Here is a 15640-nt window from a genome sequence, read left to right as displayed (position 1 = left end):
AATATAATATATTGTATATACATATAATATTGATAATAATATTATGTTATTATATTAATTAATTATATGTTATATATTACATATAATATTACAGAATAGTGGTATAGTTCAATATAGTAATATATAATGCTAATATTGTGCTATGCTAATAATATAATATATTGTATGTACATACAGCTGCTCTGAGTCCCCTTCGGGGTGAGAAGGGTGGGATATAAATGTAGTAAATAAATGCAGTAAATAAATAATTAATTTTAGACTTAGGCTCGGCCAAAGTCTGACATGACTTGAAGGCACACAACAACAACAACAACAACAATCCTAATTAACTTGACTATCTCATTGGCCAGTAGCAGGCCCACACTTTCCATTGAAATCCTGATAGGTTTATGTTGGTTAAAATTGTTTTCATTTTTAAATATTGTATTGTTCTTTCGTTGTTGTTGTTGTTGCACTACAAATAAGACATGTGCAGTATGCATAGGAATTTGTTTTTTTTTTTTTCAAATACTAATTTGGCCCCTCCACAGTCTGAAGGATTGTGGACCGGCCCTCTGCTTAAAAAGTTTGGGAACCCGTGCTCCATGCAGTCATGTGGCCACATGACCTTGGAGGTGTCTATGGACAACGCCGGCTCTTTGGCTTAGAAATGGAGATGAGCACCAACCCCCAGAGTCGGACACGACTAGACTTAATGTCAGGGGAAAACCTTTACCGTTACCTAAAGCAATTTCAACACCTGTTCATTGCTTTGAATTGAGATGGGGCTGCGCTTTTGGGCATGTTGTGGTTGGTGCTAAATGTTATCTGTTTGTTGCTGTAATTTTACGGTTTCTGTTGGTTTGCACATTGATGGCAATATTTGAGTATGCTGTAGGGGAGAGCTTTCCAACCATTTCACACTGGTGAAACACTTTTTAGACAGGCATCATTTCATGACATAGTAATTCAATAGCAAACCAGAGGATAAATCAACCCCTTAAAAGAAATATGGATGCATACATGAAATGTAATAACGAAATGTATGGGGACACAAAATATTTCATGACAGTCTTGATTTATTGCTTATTTTACACAGACTCAGTGGTTTCTCATTACAGGTTCACATCACACCCCTACATACTACAGCTGGCACACTAATATGTTGCAACGCATAGTTTGAAAAGCTCTGCTGGAGAATTTCACTTTATATGTCTGCTCAGGTTAATGAATCTCTTATCTCTTTGTGTTTACACATCTGCCTTGAAGCCTGCTGTTCCCTTCTACTGTAATTGAACCTGTATCTATGCATCTAGAACTATTTGATCAAGAGGACTGGCCAATATTTTCCCCAGGGATAGGCACTAAATTTATGCCCAATATTTATACTGCAAATGTTTTATTCTTTCCTGGAAATTTGGCAACAATAGATCCAAGGATAACATTTGAGTTGTGATTTGAGCGTTGCACTGTGATTCTGGAAACAAGAGTTCGAATCCCTGCTAAACCAAGAAAACCCGCTGAGACCTTGGGCAAGTTAAACACACAGAGATAGGATCACTATAAGCCAGTTTGAGTCTCCTTGTGGAGAGAAAATGTGGGGTACAAATAAACATGATAAATAGGAGAAGGAGGAAAAGACTTGAAGCCACACAACAGCCTCTGGTATTCCTTAGTAGTCCCCCATCCAACTACTAATCAGGGCTGATCCAGCTTAGCTTCCAAGATCAGACTGGATTAAGTGCCTTTGAGCTCTCAGTGAGTCTAAGGGCCTTTCCAGACAGGATCTCATCCCAGGTGTTTTGTTTATCCCAGATTATCTGGCAGTGCGGACTCCAGTTCAAAGCAGAAAACATGGGCTCAGATCCAGGGATATAGGGCCTGTCTGTACTAGACTGCAGCGACAAGATTGACCCTCTCAACGAGAACAGAAAGTTATTGTACCATTTGTAAAATGCTATGGCAGCCTTCCCCAAGCTGGTTTCCCTTTCAGATGTGTTGTACTACACTCCCCATCATCCTTAAATAATGTGCTGCCAGATTGTGATGAGAGTTGTAATCTGGAACTTCTGGAGAGCACTCAGATAAGGAAGGGTACATTATTAAAATCTAAAAAAAAATGTCTTTTTGTGTGGGTTTGGTCGTATTGTTGCTGGGAGTGAAAGAGGAAGTATTTTGAATGTACATATTTCCGTTTCAGTAAAACGGGGGCCAGAAACACGTAGCCTGTGGAATGTGATTAAAATGTTATTCTCAGCATTTCTCACTACTGGGTTTGAATGTTGGGCTGCTGCGATTTGGTGGCTACTACGATCTCATGCTACTCATTCCTCCAACATATCTAGCTTTCATTTTCCCAACTTTATGGTTAGAACAATCTGTAGATCAGGCAGAGAGAGTAAGCTCCCACCTCTCAAAATTGCTCTGTATATTCCTTGGCTCAGAGTGGATTAGAAACTGATTCTCTTGAATCTTACTCCAACCACTATACCACATACCCTGTTCAGTCCATGGGTCAGATGATCAGGGATGGAAGAAACAAAGGCAGCATCTACACTGTAGAAATAATGCAGTATTGCCTCTCTTTAACTGCCATTATTTATTATTTATTTATTTACAGTATTTACATTCCGCCCTTCTCATCCCAAAGGGGACTCAGGGTGGATCACAATGCACATATACATGGCAAATGTTCAATGCCATTACACATACGACATATATAGACAGACACAGAGGCAATTTAACATTTTCCAGCTTCCAGCTTCATGAGGGTATGCTCGATTTCGGCCACAGGGGGAGCTGCCACTTCATCGTCCACTTGTGACACCGAGTCCTTGATGGAGTACTTCCTCATTTGTTTCCGCACGATGCTAGAAGTTTTTATGGTGTCATAAATTAGTTAAATTAACCTCCCCGCATAAAGCGGTACCTTAATGTTCTACCCAACAGGTGCAACTGTCTTTCAAGCTGCTTAGGTCAACAGCAAGCTAGGCTATTAATGGTCAGGAGCTCAATCCGACCCAGGCTTTGATCTCATGACCTGTTGGTCAGTAGTGATTTATTGCAGCTGGCTATTAACCAGCTACACCACAGCCCAGCCCCAATTGCCATGGCTCAATGCTATGGAATCCTGGAAGATGTAGTTGCGTTAGGACTCCACACTCTTTGACAGAGAAGGCTAAAGACCATATAACACTATGACTCCCATGATTATCTAGCATTGAACAATGACAGGTCATGTGGTGTCAAAATGCATTAATTCAACAGTGTAGATGACGTACCCATAGTCTAAGGCAAGCATGGGCCCTCCAGGTGTTTTGAACTTCAACTCCCACAATTCCTAATAGCAGGTAAGCTGGCTGGGGTTTCTGTGAGTTGAAGTCCAAAACACTTGAAGGGCCGAAGTTTGCGTATGCCTGGTCTAAGGCCTATTGTTGCCAGTAGTTGCAGGTGTAACAAGGATTTAAATCAGGGGTCCCCAAACTTTTAAAACTGGGGGCTAGTTCACGATCCTTCAGACTGTTGGAGGGCCGGACTATAGTTGGCCACCAAGCAATAATAATTAATAATAATAATAATAATTAACAACAACAACAACAATAATAATAACAAAGAGGGTTGGAAGAGACCCTTTGGGCCATTGAGTCCAATCCCTTTCTGCTTTTGTGCACCGAAAACACAAGCAAAGCACCCCTGACAGATGGCCACCCAGCCTCAATGTTAATAATAATAATAAAAAGGTCGGAAGAGACCCCTTGGGCCATTTAGTCCAACCCCCTTCTGCCTCTGTGCACCAAAAGCACAAAAAAAGCACCCCTGACAGATGGCCACCCAGCCTCAATGTGAAGAAGAAGAAGGAGGAGGAGGAGGACGAGGAGGAGGAGGGGGGGGGGTTGGAAGAGAAGAAGAGACCTCTTGGATCATTTAGCCCAACCCGCTTCTGCCCTTGTGTCGTGGGGGCCAGATAAATAGCTTCAATGGGCTGCATCCGGCCCCTGGGCCTTAGTTTGGGGACCCCTGATTTAAATGAATCACATTACAATGTTCCCTCACTTATAATGGGGGTTAGGTTCCAGGACCACCCGCACTAAGTGAAAATCCGCAAAGTAGGGACGCCATATATTTATACATTATTTTAGTAGTTATGCACTATTTTAAGTCTTTATCAACCAATTGTGTGTTGATAAATCACCTCCTTCTCCTCCCGTTGTCGCTTGGGCTCCTTTTCTCTCCCTTCAGCTTTTCCTTCCTCCCTTCCTTAGGCTATAAATTGTAATTTTTTTATGATTTATAATATTGTTTTAGAGTTTATTGAAAAACCACAAAACAGCAAATCTGCAAAAAGTGAATCGTGAAGTAGTGAGGGAACACTGTATTGCATTTAATATGATTTGTTGCCTAAAATTCCAGGATGAGCCCCCAATCAGAGTCAGGACTGTAACGTGCATAGTTCAGAGTTTGACAAGCTTAATGCTTTCCTTAGCACTATGGAACAAGTAAAAACTATCGCTCTCACTTTCCCTCTCTGTCTCTGTTTCTCTCACTCTGACACTCTTCTTCCGTATCTGCTGTTCCTTTCAAAAGAAAACCAGCATTCCAGTACGTACTGCTTGACTGTACTTATTGTACTGTGATGAGCACCGGAAGCATGAACTGTTGTGGATGTTGCAGCTGTCCTTGCTCTTCATTCAGTAGGGCTCCTCACCTCTATATTTAGATGATGTCAAAGGCTGGGTCCTAAACACCCGCAATTAGCTCTACAGTCATTTCTCCCTGCAGTCCCCAGCTCCTCCTCAATCTGTTTGTTTGATTTCCCACAGGATCTACAAAGGAACCAGATAGAATCCCAAAGAATGGCTCCCCCGTGCCTTCTGTCCATCTTGCTCCTTTTGATGCTGTGCTCCCTGGGAGCCTCCTTCCGGATCTGTGCCTTCAATGCTCAGCGCTTCGCCCAAGGGAAGGTGGAGAAAGCCCACGTCATGGACATTTTTGTCAAGGTGGAGTGTCAATACAATCCCAGGGAGGGAAGAGCGTGGAAGGAAGCTGAGATCTCATTTCAGCATCTTCTGAACTCTCGTGGTGCTACTAGTGTGGGTGGGGTGCCTTATCTTAGATTGGCATTGGACTTAATCAGGCCAGTCTGTTGCCTTGTGGCAATCATGTTAGTGCAGGGAGTGGAAACATACCATGTTTAGGACATTTATTGTCACATTTATCTGCACTAGCACATTGGCGCTGCTTTGGGATCTGTCTTCATAGCCTTCATAACTTCATCTTGATGCCCTATGTCCTACTCAGCATCACTCTGGGGATTTTTAATTTTTTTCTCTTTTTGAACCACCATTTTGCAAATTTAGAAATGCAATATTAAAAAAGAAAAAAGAAAAGAAATGGGGGTAGGAACAAAAGTAGGCTGCTCATAAAAAGCAAGGAGAATGAAGGAGGGGAGGAGAATCATGGCCAGTGATCCCATGTGACTGAACCATAGCAGAATCATAGAATCATAGAATAGAGTTGGAAGAGACCTCATGGGCCATCCAGTCCAACCACCTGCCAAGTAGCAGGAAATCGCGTTCAAAGCACCCCCGACAGATGGCCATCCAGCCTCTGCTTAAAAGCCTCCAAAGAATGAGCCTCCACCACAACCCAGGGGAGAGAGTTCCACTGTCGAACAGCTCTCACAGTGAGGAAGTTCTTCCTAATGTCCAAGTGGAGGCTCCTTTCCTGTACTTTGAAGCTGTTGTTCCATTGTGTCCTAGTCTCCAGGGCAGCAGAAAAAAAAGCTTGCTCCCTCCTCCCTATGACTTCCCCTCACACACGTATACATGGCTATCATGTCTCCTCTCAGCCTTCTCTTCTGCAGGCTAAACATGCCCAGTTCTTTAAGCCGCTCCTCATAGGGCTTGTTCTCCAGACCCTTGATCGTTTTAGTTGCCCTCCTCTGGACGCTTTCCAGCTTGTCAACATCTCCCTTCAACTGTGGTGCCCAGAATTGGACGCAGTATTCCAGGTGTGGTCTGACCAAGGCAGAATAGAGGGGGAGCAGGACTTCCCTGGATCTAGACGCTATACCCCTATTGATGCAGGCCAGAATCCCGTTGGCTTTTTTAGCAGCCGCATCACATTGTAGGCTCATGTTTAACTTGTTGTCCATAAGGACTCCAAGGTCTTTTTCACACGTACTGCATAAGGAACTAACAGCATAGACATCTATATCTATATCTATTTATATCTATATCTATATCTATATCCATAATAAAAGTGAAAACCCATATGTGTGTATGTGGCACGGGTGTCCGCTCACACAGACAGACTCCAGCCTCCACAAACAGGTTACAGTTCCCAGTGCAGAGGAGCCAACAAGTCACTCCCTTCCAGAGTGCAGTTACCTTCCCGCCGGAGCGGTACCTATTGATCTACTCACATTTGCATGTTTTCGAACTGCTAGGTCGGCAGAAGCTGGGGCTAACAGCAGGAGCTCACCCTGCTCCCTGGATTCAAACCACCGACCTTTCGGCAAGGAAGTTCAGCAGCTCAGTGATTTATCCCACTGTGCCACAGAGGAAAAAAGAAATCGGTTCAAAAAGTATTTGCTAACTGGTACCCCTTTCCTGCACATCCTACAGATCCTGGCTCGTTGTGATATTGCTGTTTTACAAGAAGTGATGGATGCAAAGGGAAAAGCCATTCCTGCTTTGGCAGCAGCCCTGAATCAGTGAGCATAAGTAATGGGAGAGAAATGCTATCAAGGGGACATTGATCGGGGAAGGGATAGTGGTGTAAGAGGGCAGTGAGAAACATTGCTAGTAGTACAGAAGGCTGATTCACCAGTATCATCTGACACACAAAATAAAGACATTTGGTGGCAATGTTCCAGCCTGATGACCTGGTCCCATCTTGTCACCAGTATCTCTGAAAGCAGCAGAAAGAAGAAGACCCAGCATGAAACCAATAGGACTGCCCATTTATATCTTGTTGAGGTGGGATGGAGAGCTTTGCTATTGCATACGTACTTTGTTTTGTTATTTTTTCAAACAAATTCATTGCCTCCTTTCCCATCAGGTTTGAAAATGGGGCCGATATCTACAGCTACATCACCAGTCCTCTACTGGGTCGGAGCAACTATCAAGAACGCTATGTATTCTTTTACAGGTGAGGGACACCATCTTGTCCCTGCGTGGGGTTGCCTCTTTTCCCGCTAATTTATTTCCTTTGGTGGGACACTCCACACACTTTTAGTGTCACACCTTTTCTTTTCCCCCCTGAAGCCAGATCTCCCATTGTTTATCTCTGCCTCTCAATCCCTGTAGGAATAAGAGAACACGGGTGTTGGACTCTTATAAATATGAAGATGAACATCCAGAGCGGCCTGATGTCTTTGCGCGTGAGCCCTTCATTGTGCGCTTCAGCTTGCCAAACAAAGGTAAAGGCTCAGAAAATATCAGAAGTTATTTTTCTATCTCAGGGTTTGGAAATTGTGATGTTATGATGAAGGGAGACAATAATTTCCTAGGTTAAGGTAAAGGTTTTTCCCTGACGTTAAGTCCAGTCATGTCTGACTCTGGGGGTTGGTGCTCATCTCCATTTCTAATCCGAAGAACCGGCGTTGTCCGTAGACACCTCCAAGGTCATGTGGCTAGCATGACTGCATGGAGCGCTGTTACCTTCCCGCCGGAGCAGTACCTATTGATCTACTCACATTGGCATGTTTTCGAACTGCTAGGTTGGCAGGAGCTGAGGCTAACAGTGGGCGCTCATTCCGCTCCTGGGATTTGAACCTGGGACCTTTCGGTCTGCAAGTTCAGCAGCTCAGCGCTTTAACACACTGCGCCACCACCAGGGGCCCAGTTTATTATTTATTAATTATTAATTATTAATTAATAATTAATAATAATAATAATAAATTATTTATTAATTATTATTAAGTCCTCTTCATATTTCTTCCAAACTCATTAAATGACCGTGCTCCATTGCCCAGCTGTTCTGAATGGGTGGGAAGATTGGGGGTCATATAATGATCACAAGAAAATGCCCCAAAATATCTGCCCTACTGGCATAAAGGGTCATGGCATGGCTCCTGCTGAAGTCCACATCAAATATAAGCAAGGTGCCTAAGAAAATGAATACAAAGTAGAAGTTGTATCTCATCCCCAAACAACCAGCTCAATATTTGACTTCATACAGCAGCACAAAATACCAATTTCACAAGGAAAATGATCTAGAAACCGGATTTTATAAATTTATTTCGTGTCAAAAGCATTGCATAAATAAATAAGTTAAAACTGATAAAAAGGGATCACAAGCTGCTAGATAGTTTTTGACTAAAAACGGGCAACAGTGATTGCATTGCCTTAGCTTTAAACAGTCCTTCCTCCATGCATGAGGCAGGGCATTCTGGGCAAGCATATAGATGCAGAGTTGTTTGTTCTGCTCCACAGTCGCACAAGGTGGAAGATTATTCTCGGTAGGGTTATTTTGCCAGTGCAGAGAAGAGATGTTGTTTTTATTTAATTTTATATATATATATATATATATATATATATATATATATATATATATATAATATTATATTATAACCACTGCCACCAGTGTGAAGATGTTTTTATTTAAACGCTGCCACCAATATGGGAAGATGTAGACACTAGCTATTCAGAGAGGAGACTTTTTAAATTTTGTTTTTCTTCTTTCTTCTTGTTTGCTTTTGATGGTAATATATATGACAGAAGCTGAGATGTTTGAAAGAATAATAACACGTTTATTCCGGCACAAAGCCTAATGGTTACAGTAGCTTTCTCCTTAGAGGCACTTTAGTTAACAGTTGCAAAGCTAGAATGAGGTGTTTCAAACTTCTTAAAATGTCACTTCTTTCTTTACTGCTTTAACCTGCAGTCACCCTGTGAATTACAATCACAGATTATCTGTTCCTCATCAGGAGACAGACTACCTTAAAATAAATCACCAAACTTATTTTAAAATGACTCAAAAATAAGCACTTGAGTCTCCCTGATCCCTTCAACTGAGGATCAGTCTTCCCTGTACCTCATCAGGGCACAGACTGCTTCTTTTTCAAACCTGCACTTCTCCACCAAAACGGCAGTTGGCTCCGCCCACCTCTCCATGGCAACCAACTCATGAGTGCAGAGTAACTGAAATATTGACCCTTTTAAAACACAATTAAACATGACATCTGTAAACTAAAAAATTCACACTTTGTTACAGCCAGGTTGTCTTTTGACCTGTCCACTCCAGTTCTGAGTCTGTTCAGGAACTTCCCAGTTGCCCATTCTTGGTTTGCCCCTGGAGGAAAACCCTTGTGAGGGGCCTTCAATTAGGGTTGCCTGATTTTGCTGCCCACAGGGATATTCGTGGTGTTGCTGGAAGAACATTTAGAGGAGTGGTGGTTCTCATGATACTTTTCCTTGATTTCAGTCTACTGGGAGGAGGCTGATAACCATACAGTGGGTGGCTTTCACAGTGTTCAACTTTATTTCTCTACCAAATGGCAGCAACTTCCCATCGCACATGGGGGGTGGGGAGCAATGCCAGATAGCTTGTAGAGTTTATCAACAGGTGTAGGTTTAAGGCATCCTGTGATTATTCTACATGTCTCATTCTGTGCTATATTCACTGGCTTCGCATGGGCAGATTTATGCCAGACAGGGCAGACATACTCAGCAGTTGAGTAAGACAAGGCCAGGACTGACTTTCTTCTTAATTTTGGGTCTACACCCCATGCACTAAATGATGGTGCTAGGCAATTTTCTCAAGAGAGTGATTATAATTCACAGGTTGTGCCTGAGTATCAAATACTAAACCACAATTTCAAAAAATACAAGATGAAACATGAAATTGCACAGAAGAAAGATGGGTGATGCTCAAAAAAAGATTGTGTTAATTTTTCTAAAAATGCTCACCTGAACAAAAATAGGCAAAACAATTCACAGGACTTAAAACACAGGATTTAAATTTTCAAACTGCCTTTATGGCTATGTAGATGGGGCCCAAGTTCTCTTGGATAATAATAAAGTAAACCTTCCTTTCACTTTATATATTTGTGAAGGTAACTAGGAATACTGGAAATTATACCAGTGGGCTATGGTTGATCCACACAATCCATTTCTTTCTGTTCTTAATAGTACTTCTTTGGTACGTGAGCGGCCACTGTTAGCTCCAGCTCCTGCCAACCTAGCAGTTTGAAAACATGCCAATGTGAATAGATCAATAGGTACCGCTTTGACGGGAAGGTAACGGCACTCCATGCAGTCATGCCGGCCACATGACCTTGGAGGTGTCTACGGACAATGCCGGCTCTTCGGCTTAGAAATGGAGATGAGCACCAACCCCCAGAGTCAGATATGACTGGACTTAATGTCAGGGGAAACCTTTACCTTTACCTTTTATATTGGGAAAGGAAGATTTCATTAGCTTCCCAATGTCATCCTTTGTTGTTGTGTGCTTTTAGAAATAACTTAGGTCAATCCTAAGATGAACCTGTCACGAATCTCCACTCTCCTCCACTTTTGCATGCTGGAGGAGGTAACGGGAAGTATTTATTTTTAAATCCTTCCTTTGGATGTCTGGTTCCAAGGAACTGTGATTTGTTTAAACTGTAGTTAATGAGTGTCCATATCTTTAATTATTAATTATTAATCCATATATATAAAAGAGTGATGGCATCAGGGCAGTGGACAAAACAACAAAACTACAGGCCCCCCAACCTCAAAATTTGACAACACAACCCATCATCCACGCCTCTAGGTTGATACAACAAAAAGAAAAGAAAAATAAAGTCCTAATTAGAGGGAGAGCAATAATTGTTTTTATCCAATTGCTGCCAGTTTAGAGGGCTAATCTCTGCCCACTTCGTTGCCTAGCAACCAAGAGACAGCCAGGTTTCAGTTAGGGGACAGGCAAATTTAGGCCTCACTTAGACGTCTTCCACAGATTATCTAATTTGCACTGGATTATATGGCAGTGTAGACTCAAGGTCCTTCCACACAGCTATATAACCCATTTATAATCTTATATTATCTGCTTTGCACTGGATTATCTTGACTCCACACTACCATATAATCCACTTCAGTGTGCATTTTATACAGCTGTGAAGAAGGAGCCTCATATAATCCAGTTCTGAGCAGATAATATAAGATTAGAAATATACAGTAGAGTCTCACTTATCCAACGTAAACAGGCTGGCAGGATAAGTGAATATGTTGGATAATAAGAAGGGATTCAGGAAAAGCCAATTAAACATCAAATTAGGTAATCGTTATACAAATTAAGCACCAAAACATCATATTATACAACAAATTTGACAGAAAAAGTAGTTCCATGCGCAGTAATGCTATGTAGTATTTACAGTAGAGTCTCACTTATCCAACACTCGCTTATCCAACGTTCTGGATTATCCAACGCATTTTTGTAGTCAATGCTTTCAATATATCGTGATATTTTGGTGATAAATTCATAAATACAGTAATTACTATACAGCATTACTGTGTACTGAACTACTTTTTCTGACAAATTTGTTGTCTAACATGATGTTTTGGTGCTTAATTTGTAAAATCATAACTTAATTTGATGTTTAATAGGGTTATCCTTAATTCCTCATTATCCAACATATTCGCTTATCCAACGTTCTGCCGGCCCGTTTATGTTGGATAAGTGAGACTCTACTGTACTGTATTTACAAATTTACCACTAAAATATCACAATGAATTTAAAACACTGACTACAAAAACATTGATTATGAAAAGGCAGACTGCGTTGGATAATCCAGAACATTGTATAAGCGAATGTTGGATAAGTGAGATTCTTCTTTAATATGAAATAATTACTGGGATAGAATAATGCAGAACAATATAATCTCTAAAACCAGGACAGTAAATAAACAGGGGAATTCCACACAGGAAACAATCAGGGCCAGCTAACACCTCCCAACAAAGTATTCCCATCATCAAAGTCTGGCAAATCCTGTTTTCTCAGGGCCACAGACAGTAGAAGCACATAAAATATCGCAAACAACACCACTCTGAAAACAAGGGAATTCCAAACAGGAAAGAATCAGGGCCAGCTAACACCTCCCAACAAAGTATTCCCATCATCAAAGTCTGGAAAATCCTCTGTTTTCTCAGGGCCACAGACAGTAGAAGCACATAAAATATCGCAAACAACACCACTCTGAAAACAAGGGAATTCCAGACAGGAAACAATCAGGGTCAGCTAACACCTCCCAACAAAAAATTCACTCAGGGAGGAAACAGCCAGGCTTTAAAGCTGCAAGGCCATTACATCCTAATCATTTTTCCTAATTGCAGCATTCATACTTGCCTCCAACAAACAAAAAAAACCAATCAGAAATATTGTATATTCACAACCTTTAGGAAATAATATCCCCTGATGGCGCAGCGTGTTAAAGCGCTGAGCTGCTGAACTTCTGGACCGAAAGGCCACAGGTTTGAATTGGGGGAGCGGAGAGAGCCCCCACTGTTAGCCCCAGCTTATGCCAACCCAGAAGTTCGAAAACATGCAAATGTGAGTGCATCAATAGGTACTGCTCCGGCGGGAAGGTAACGCCGCTCCATGTAGTCATCCCACATGACCTTGGAGGAGTCTACGGACAACGCCGGCTCTTCGGCTTAGAAATGGAGATGAGCACCAACCTCCGGAGTAAGACACGACTGGACTTAATCTCTGGGGAAAACCTTTACCCTTGACCTTAACTACCACCAATTCCTCAATACTTTATTTCCCATACCACCAGACTTCACCACAGCAACGCGTGGCCGGGCACAGCTTATATATATATATATATATATATATATATATATATATATATATACACACACACACACACACACACACACACTTATATATACTAGCTGTGCCCAGCCACGCGTTGCTGTGGCATTTTCTGGTGGTGTTGGTGAGAAATTGTTGAGGTAGTGGTGGTATTGAATGTCTGTTGTATGGTAGTCTTTATGTTTAGTATGCACACAGAAGTGGATTATATGGCAGTGTGGAGTCAAGATAATCCAGTGCAAAGCAGATAATATAAGATTCTAAATGGGTTATATAGCTGTGTGGAAGGGCCTTGAGTCTACACTGCCATATAATCCAGTTAAAATCTGATAATCTGTGGAAGAGGCCTAAGTGAGGCCTAATGGTGCCTGTCCCCCTAGGTTGCTAGGAGACCAAGTGGGCGGAGCTTAGCCTTCTAACTGGCAGCAATTGGATAAAAACTATTATTCCTCTCCCTGTAATTAGGACTTTATTTTTCTTTTCTTTTTACTGTATCATTCACACCGTGAATGATGGGTTGTGTTGTCAAATTTCGAGGTTGGGGGGCCTGTAGTTTTGTTGTTTTGTCCGCTGCCCTGATGCCATCACTCTTTTATATATATAGATACACACACACACACACACACACACACACACACATAGAAACATATAATCTTGATATTCCACAATCAAAATACAAGTATTTTTCCTCCCCATTCCCACCCATAAATCCCCACTCTTGACTTCTCCTTACATAATATGGTACAGAAATGCTATTGAATATTTATACCTCAGTATGATCAAGCATGTAATCATTTCCCTTGATTTTACCAGCTATTCTATTATCACTCAGAATCCTATTAATCTTATACATAGTCTGAGGTTCTTAAAAGTACTCATTTTATATTCTTCATCATCCTGTATCCTGTTTTACATTGAGTGAGTGAGGGAGGGAGAGAGGGAGGGAGAAAGAGAGAGAGGGGGGGGAGGGAGGGAGGGAGGGAGAGGGAGAGGGAGAAATGTAAAATGAGATAGTCTTAATATCTGAGAAATGAAGTCCAAGCTGGCATGCCTCTTCTCTCCCTTGTGGTGATATTCTCCATTTCCACACCTTCAAGCACTTCCTGAGCTGGTGCTGATCCCACAACATACAATGCCCTCCAAGGCTGAAGCTGAAATTGATGCACTCTATGATGTTTTCCTGAATGTGAAAGAACGCTGGAATACCAAGGTAGGATGTGAGCAAGGATGTATTGTAAAAAAAAAAAGATCTCTCCTGTTTTTTCATAGAATCATAGAGTTGGAAGAGACCATAAAGGTCATCTAATTCAACTCATCCACAACCGGTGGGGAAAAGCATCAGATAGAAAAGAAGGTCTCTAATATTGATTCATGTTTTATACTATTAAGTGTGATAAAGCTTAGAAGTGAGGGTTATAAATTAAGACTAACAAATGACCAATAAAGATAGACTAGTTAGAGTTCTTCTAGGGCTCTTTATGTTGTTAAGTATTTCAGAATAACAGAACAACATAAAACAGATCACAATGCCCTACTTTGGAAATTATTCTTGGCTTCAACAATAGTAACTGGTTGCAATTACGTACAGTAGAGTCTCACTTATCCAAGCTAAACGGGCCGGCAGAAGCTTGGATAAGCAAATATATTGGATAATAAGGAAGGATTAAGGAAAAGCCTATTAAACATCAAATTGGGTTATGATTTTACAAATTAAGCACCAAAACTTCATGTTATACAACAAATTTGACAGAAAAAGTAGTTCAAAAGTAGCAGGGCTGAGAAGCCTGCTGTTGTGCTGCAGAAGAGGCCAGAAACATCCCCAGCCAGCCTGCCTGTTGCTGCCTCTGGGACTCCTTGTGAGTAGACTACAGCCCCAGGCCCTTTCCATCTGGGTGTGACTCAGCACTTCCTAAGAAGGACCATCTATAAAGCCTGAGTCCACAAGGCCCTGGCAGGGCTGAGAAGCCTGCTGTTGTGCTGCAGAAGAGGCCAGAAACATCCCCAGCCAGCCTGCCTGCCTGCCTGTTGCTGCCTCTGGGACTCCTTGTGAGTAGACTACAGCCCCAGGCCCTTTCCATCTGGGTGTGACTCAGCACTTCCTAAGAAGGACCATCTATAAAGCCTGAGTCCACAAGGCCCTGGCAGGGCTGAGAAGCCTGCTGTTGTGCTGCAGAAGAGGCCAGAAACATCCCCAGCCAGCCTGCCTGCCTGTTGCTGCCTCTGGGACTCCTTGTGAGTAGACTACAGCCCCAGGCCCTTTCCATCTGGGTGTGACTCAGCACTTCCTAAGAAGGACCATCTATAAAGCCTGAGTCCACAAGGCCCTGGCAGGGCTGAGAAGCCTGCTGTTGTGCTGCAGAAGAGGCCAGAAACATCCCCAGCCAGCCTGCCTGCCTGCCTGTTGCTGCCTCTGGGACTCCTTGTGAGTAGACTACAGCCCCAGGCCCTTTCCATCTGGGTGTGACTCAGCACTTCCTAAGAAGGACCATCTATAAAGCCTGAGTCCACAAGGCCCTGGCAGGGCTGAGAAGCCTGCTGTTGTGCTGCAGAAGAGGCCAGAAACATCCCCAGCCAGCCTGCCTGTTGCTGCCTCTGGGACTCCTTGTGAGTAGACTGCAGCCCCAGGCCCTTTCCATCTGCCTCCTTGGGCGCCTTACTAGCTTGTGAGGCTTTCTTCTGCTCCCACCTCGGCCTCCGGGGCGACCATCTTCTTTTTCCCCGTCGGCTTCCTTTCCGGCTTGGAGGTCGCGCCGTGCCGGGCGGCCTCCTCCAACCCTTAGGGGACAACAAGGCCCTTGGAGGCCGCGCCGAACCGGGCGGCTCCCTGTAGCCTTTACATCTGCTCCAGGAGAGGCTAGGC

The 15640-nt window shown here is 42.7% G+C and overlaps 1 protein-coding gene across 2 annotated transcripts in view; it reads left to right on the top strand.

Moving 5' to 3' along the window:
- LOC103277753 (deoxyribonuclease-1-like 1) overlaps positions 1–15640 on the top strand; it is a 35478-nt gene that overhangs the window by 2848 nt on the left and 16990 nt on the right. The window contains exons 2-6 of one of the 2 annotated variants that reach the window (XM_062971265.1): positions 4800–4976; positions 6606–6694; positions 7042–7131; positions 7290–7402; positions 13878–13990. In XM_062971265.1, the coding sequence (XP_062827335.1) occupies positions 4833–4976; positions 6606–6694; positions 7042–7131; positions 7290–7402; positions 13878–13990 (549 nt within the window). In that variant the 5' untranslated portion in view covers positions 4800–4832. Of the gene's footprint in view, positions 1–3873; positions 4977–6605; positions 6695–7041; positions 7132–7289; positions 7403–13877; positions 13991–15640 lie in introns of those variants that run through there. The other variant, XM_062971266.1, reaches the window with a different exon arrangement.

The sequence above is a fragment of the Anolis carolinensis genome, chromosome 2, assembly GCF_035594765.1.
Source record: "Anolis carolinensis isolate JA03-04 chromosome 2, rAnoCar3.1.pri, whole genome shotgun sequence".
In the NCBI taxonomy this organism is placed as follows: Eukaryota; Metazoa; Chordata; class Lepidosauria; order Squamata; family Dactyloidae; genus Anolis; species Anolis carolinensis.
The sequence above is the reverse complement of the archived record's forward strand: the minus strand, read 5'-3'. Positions and strand labels throughout refer to the sequence as shown.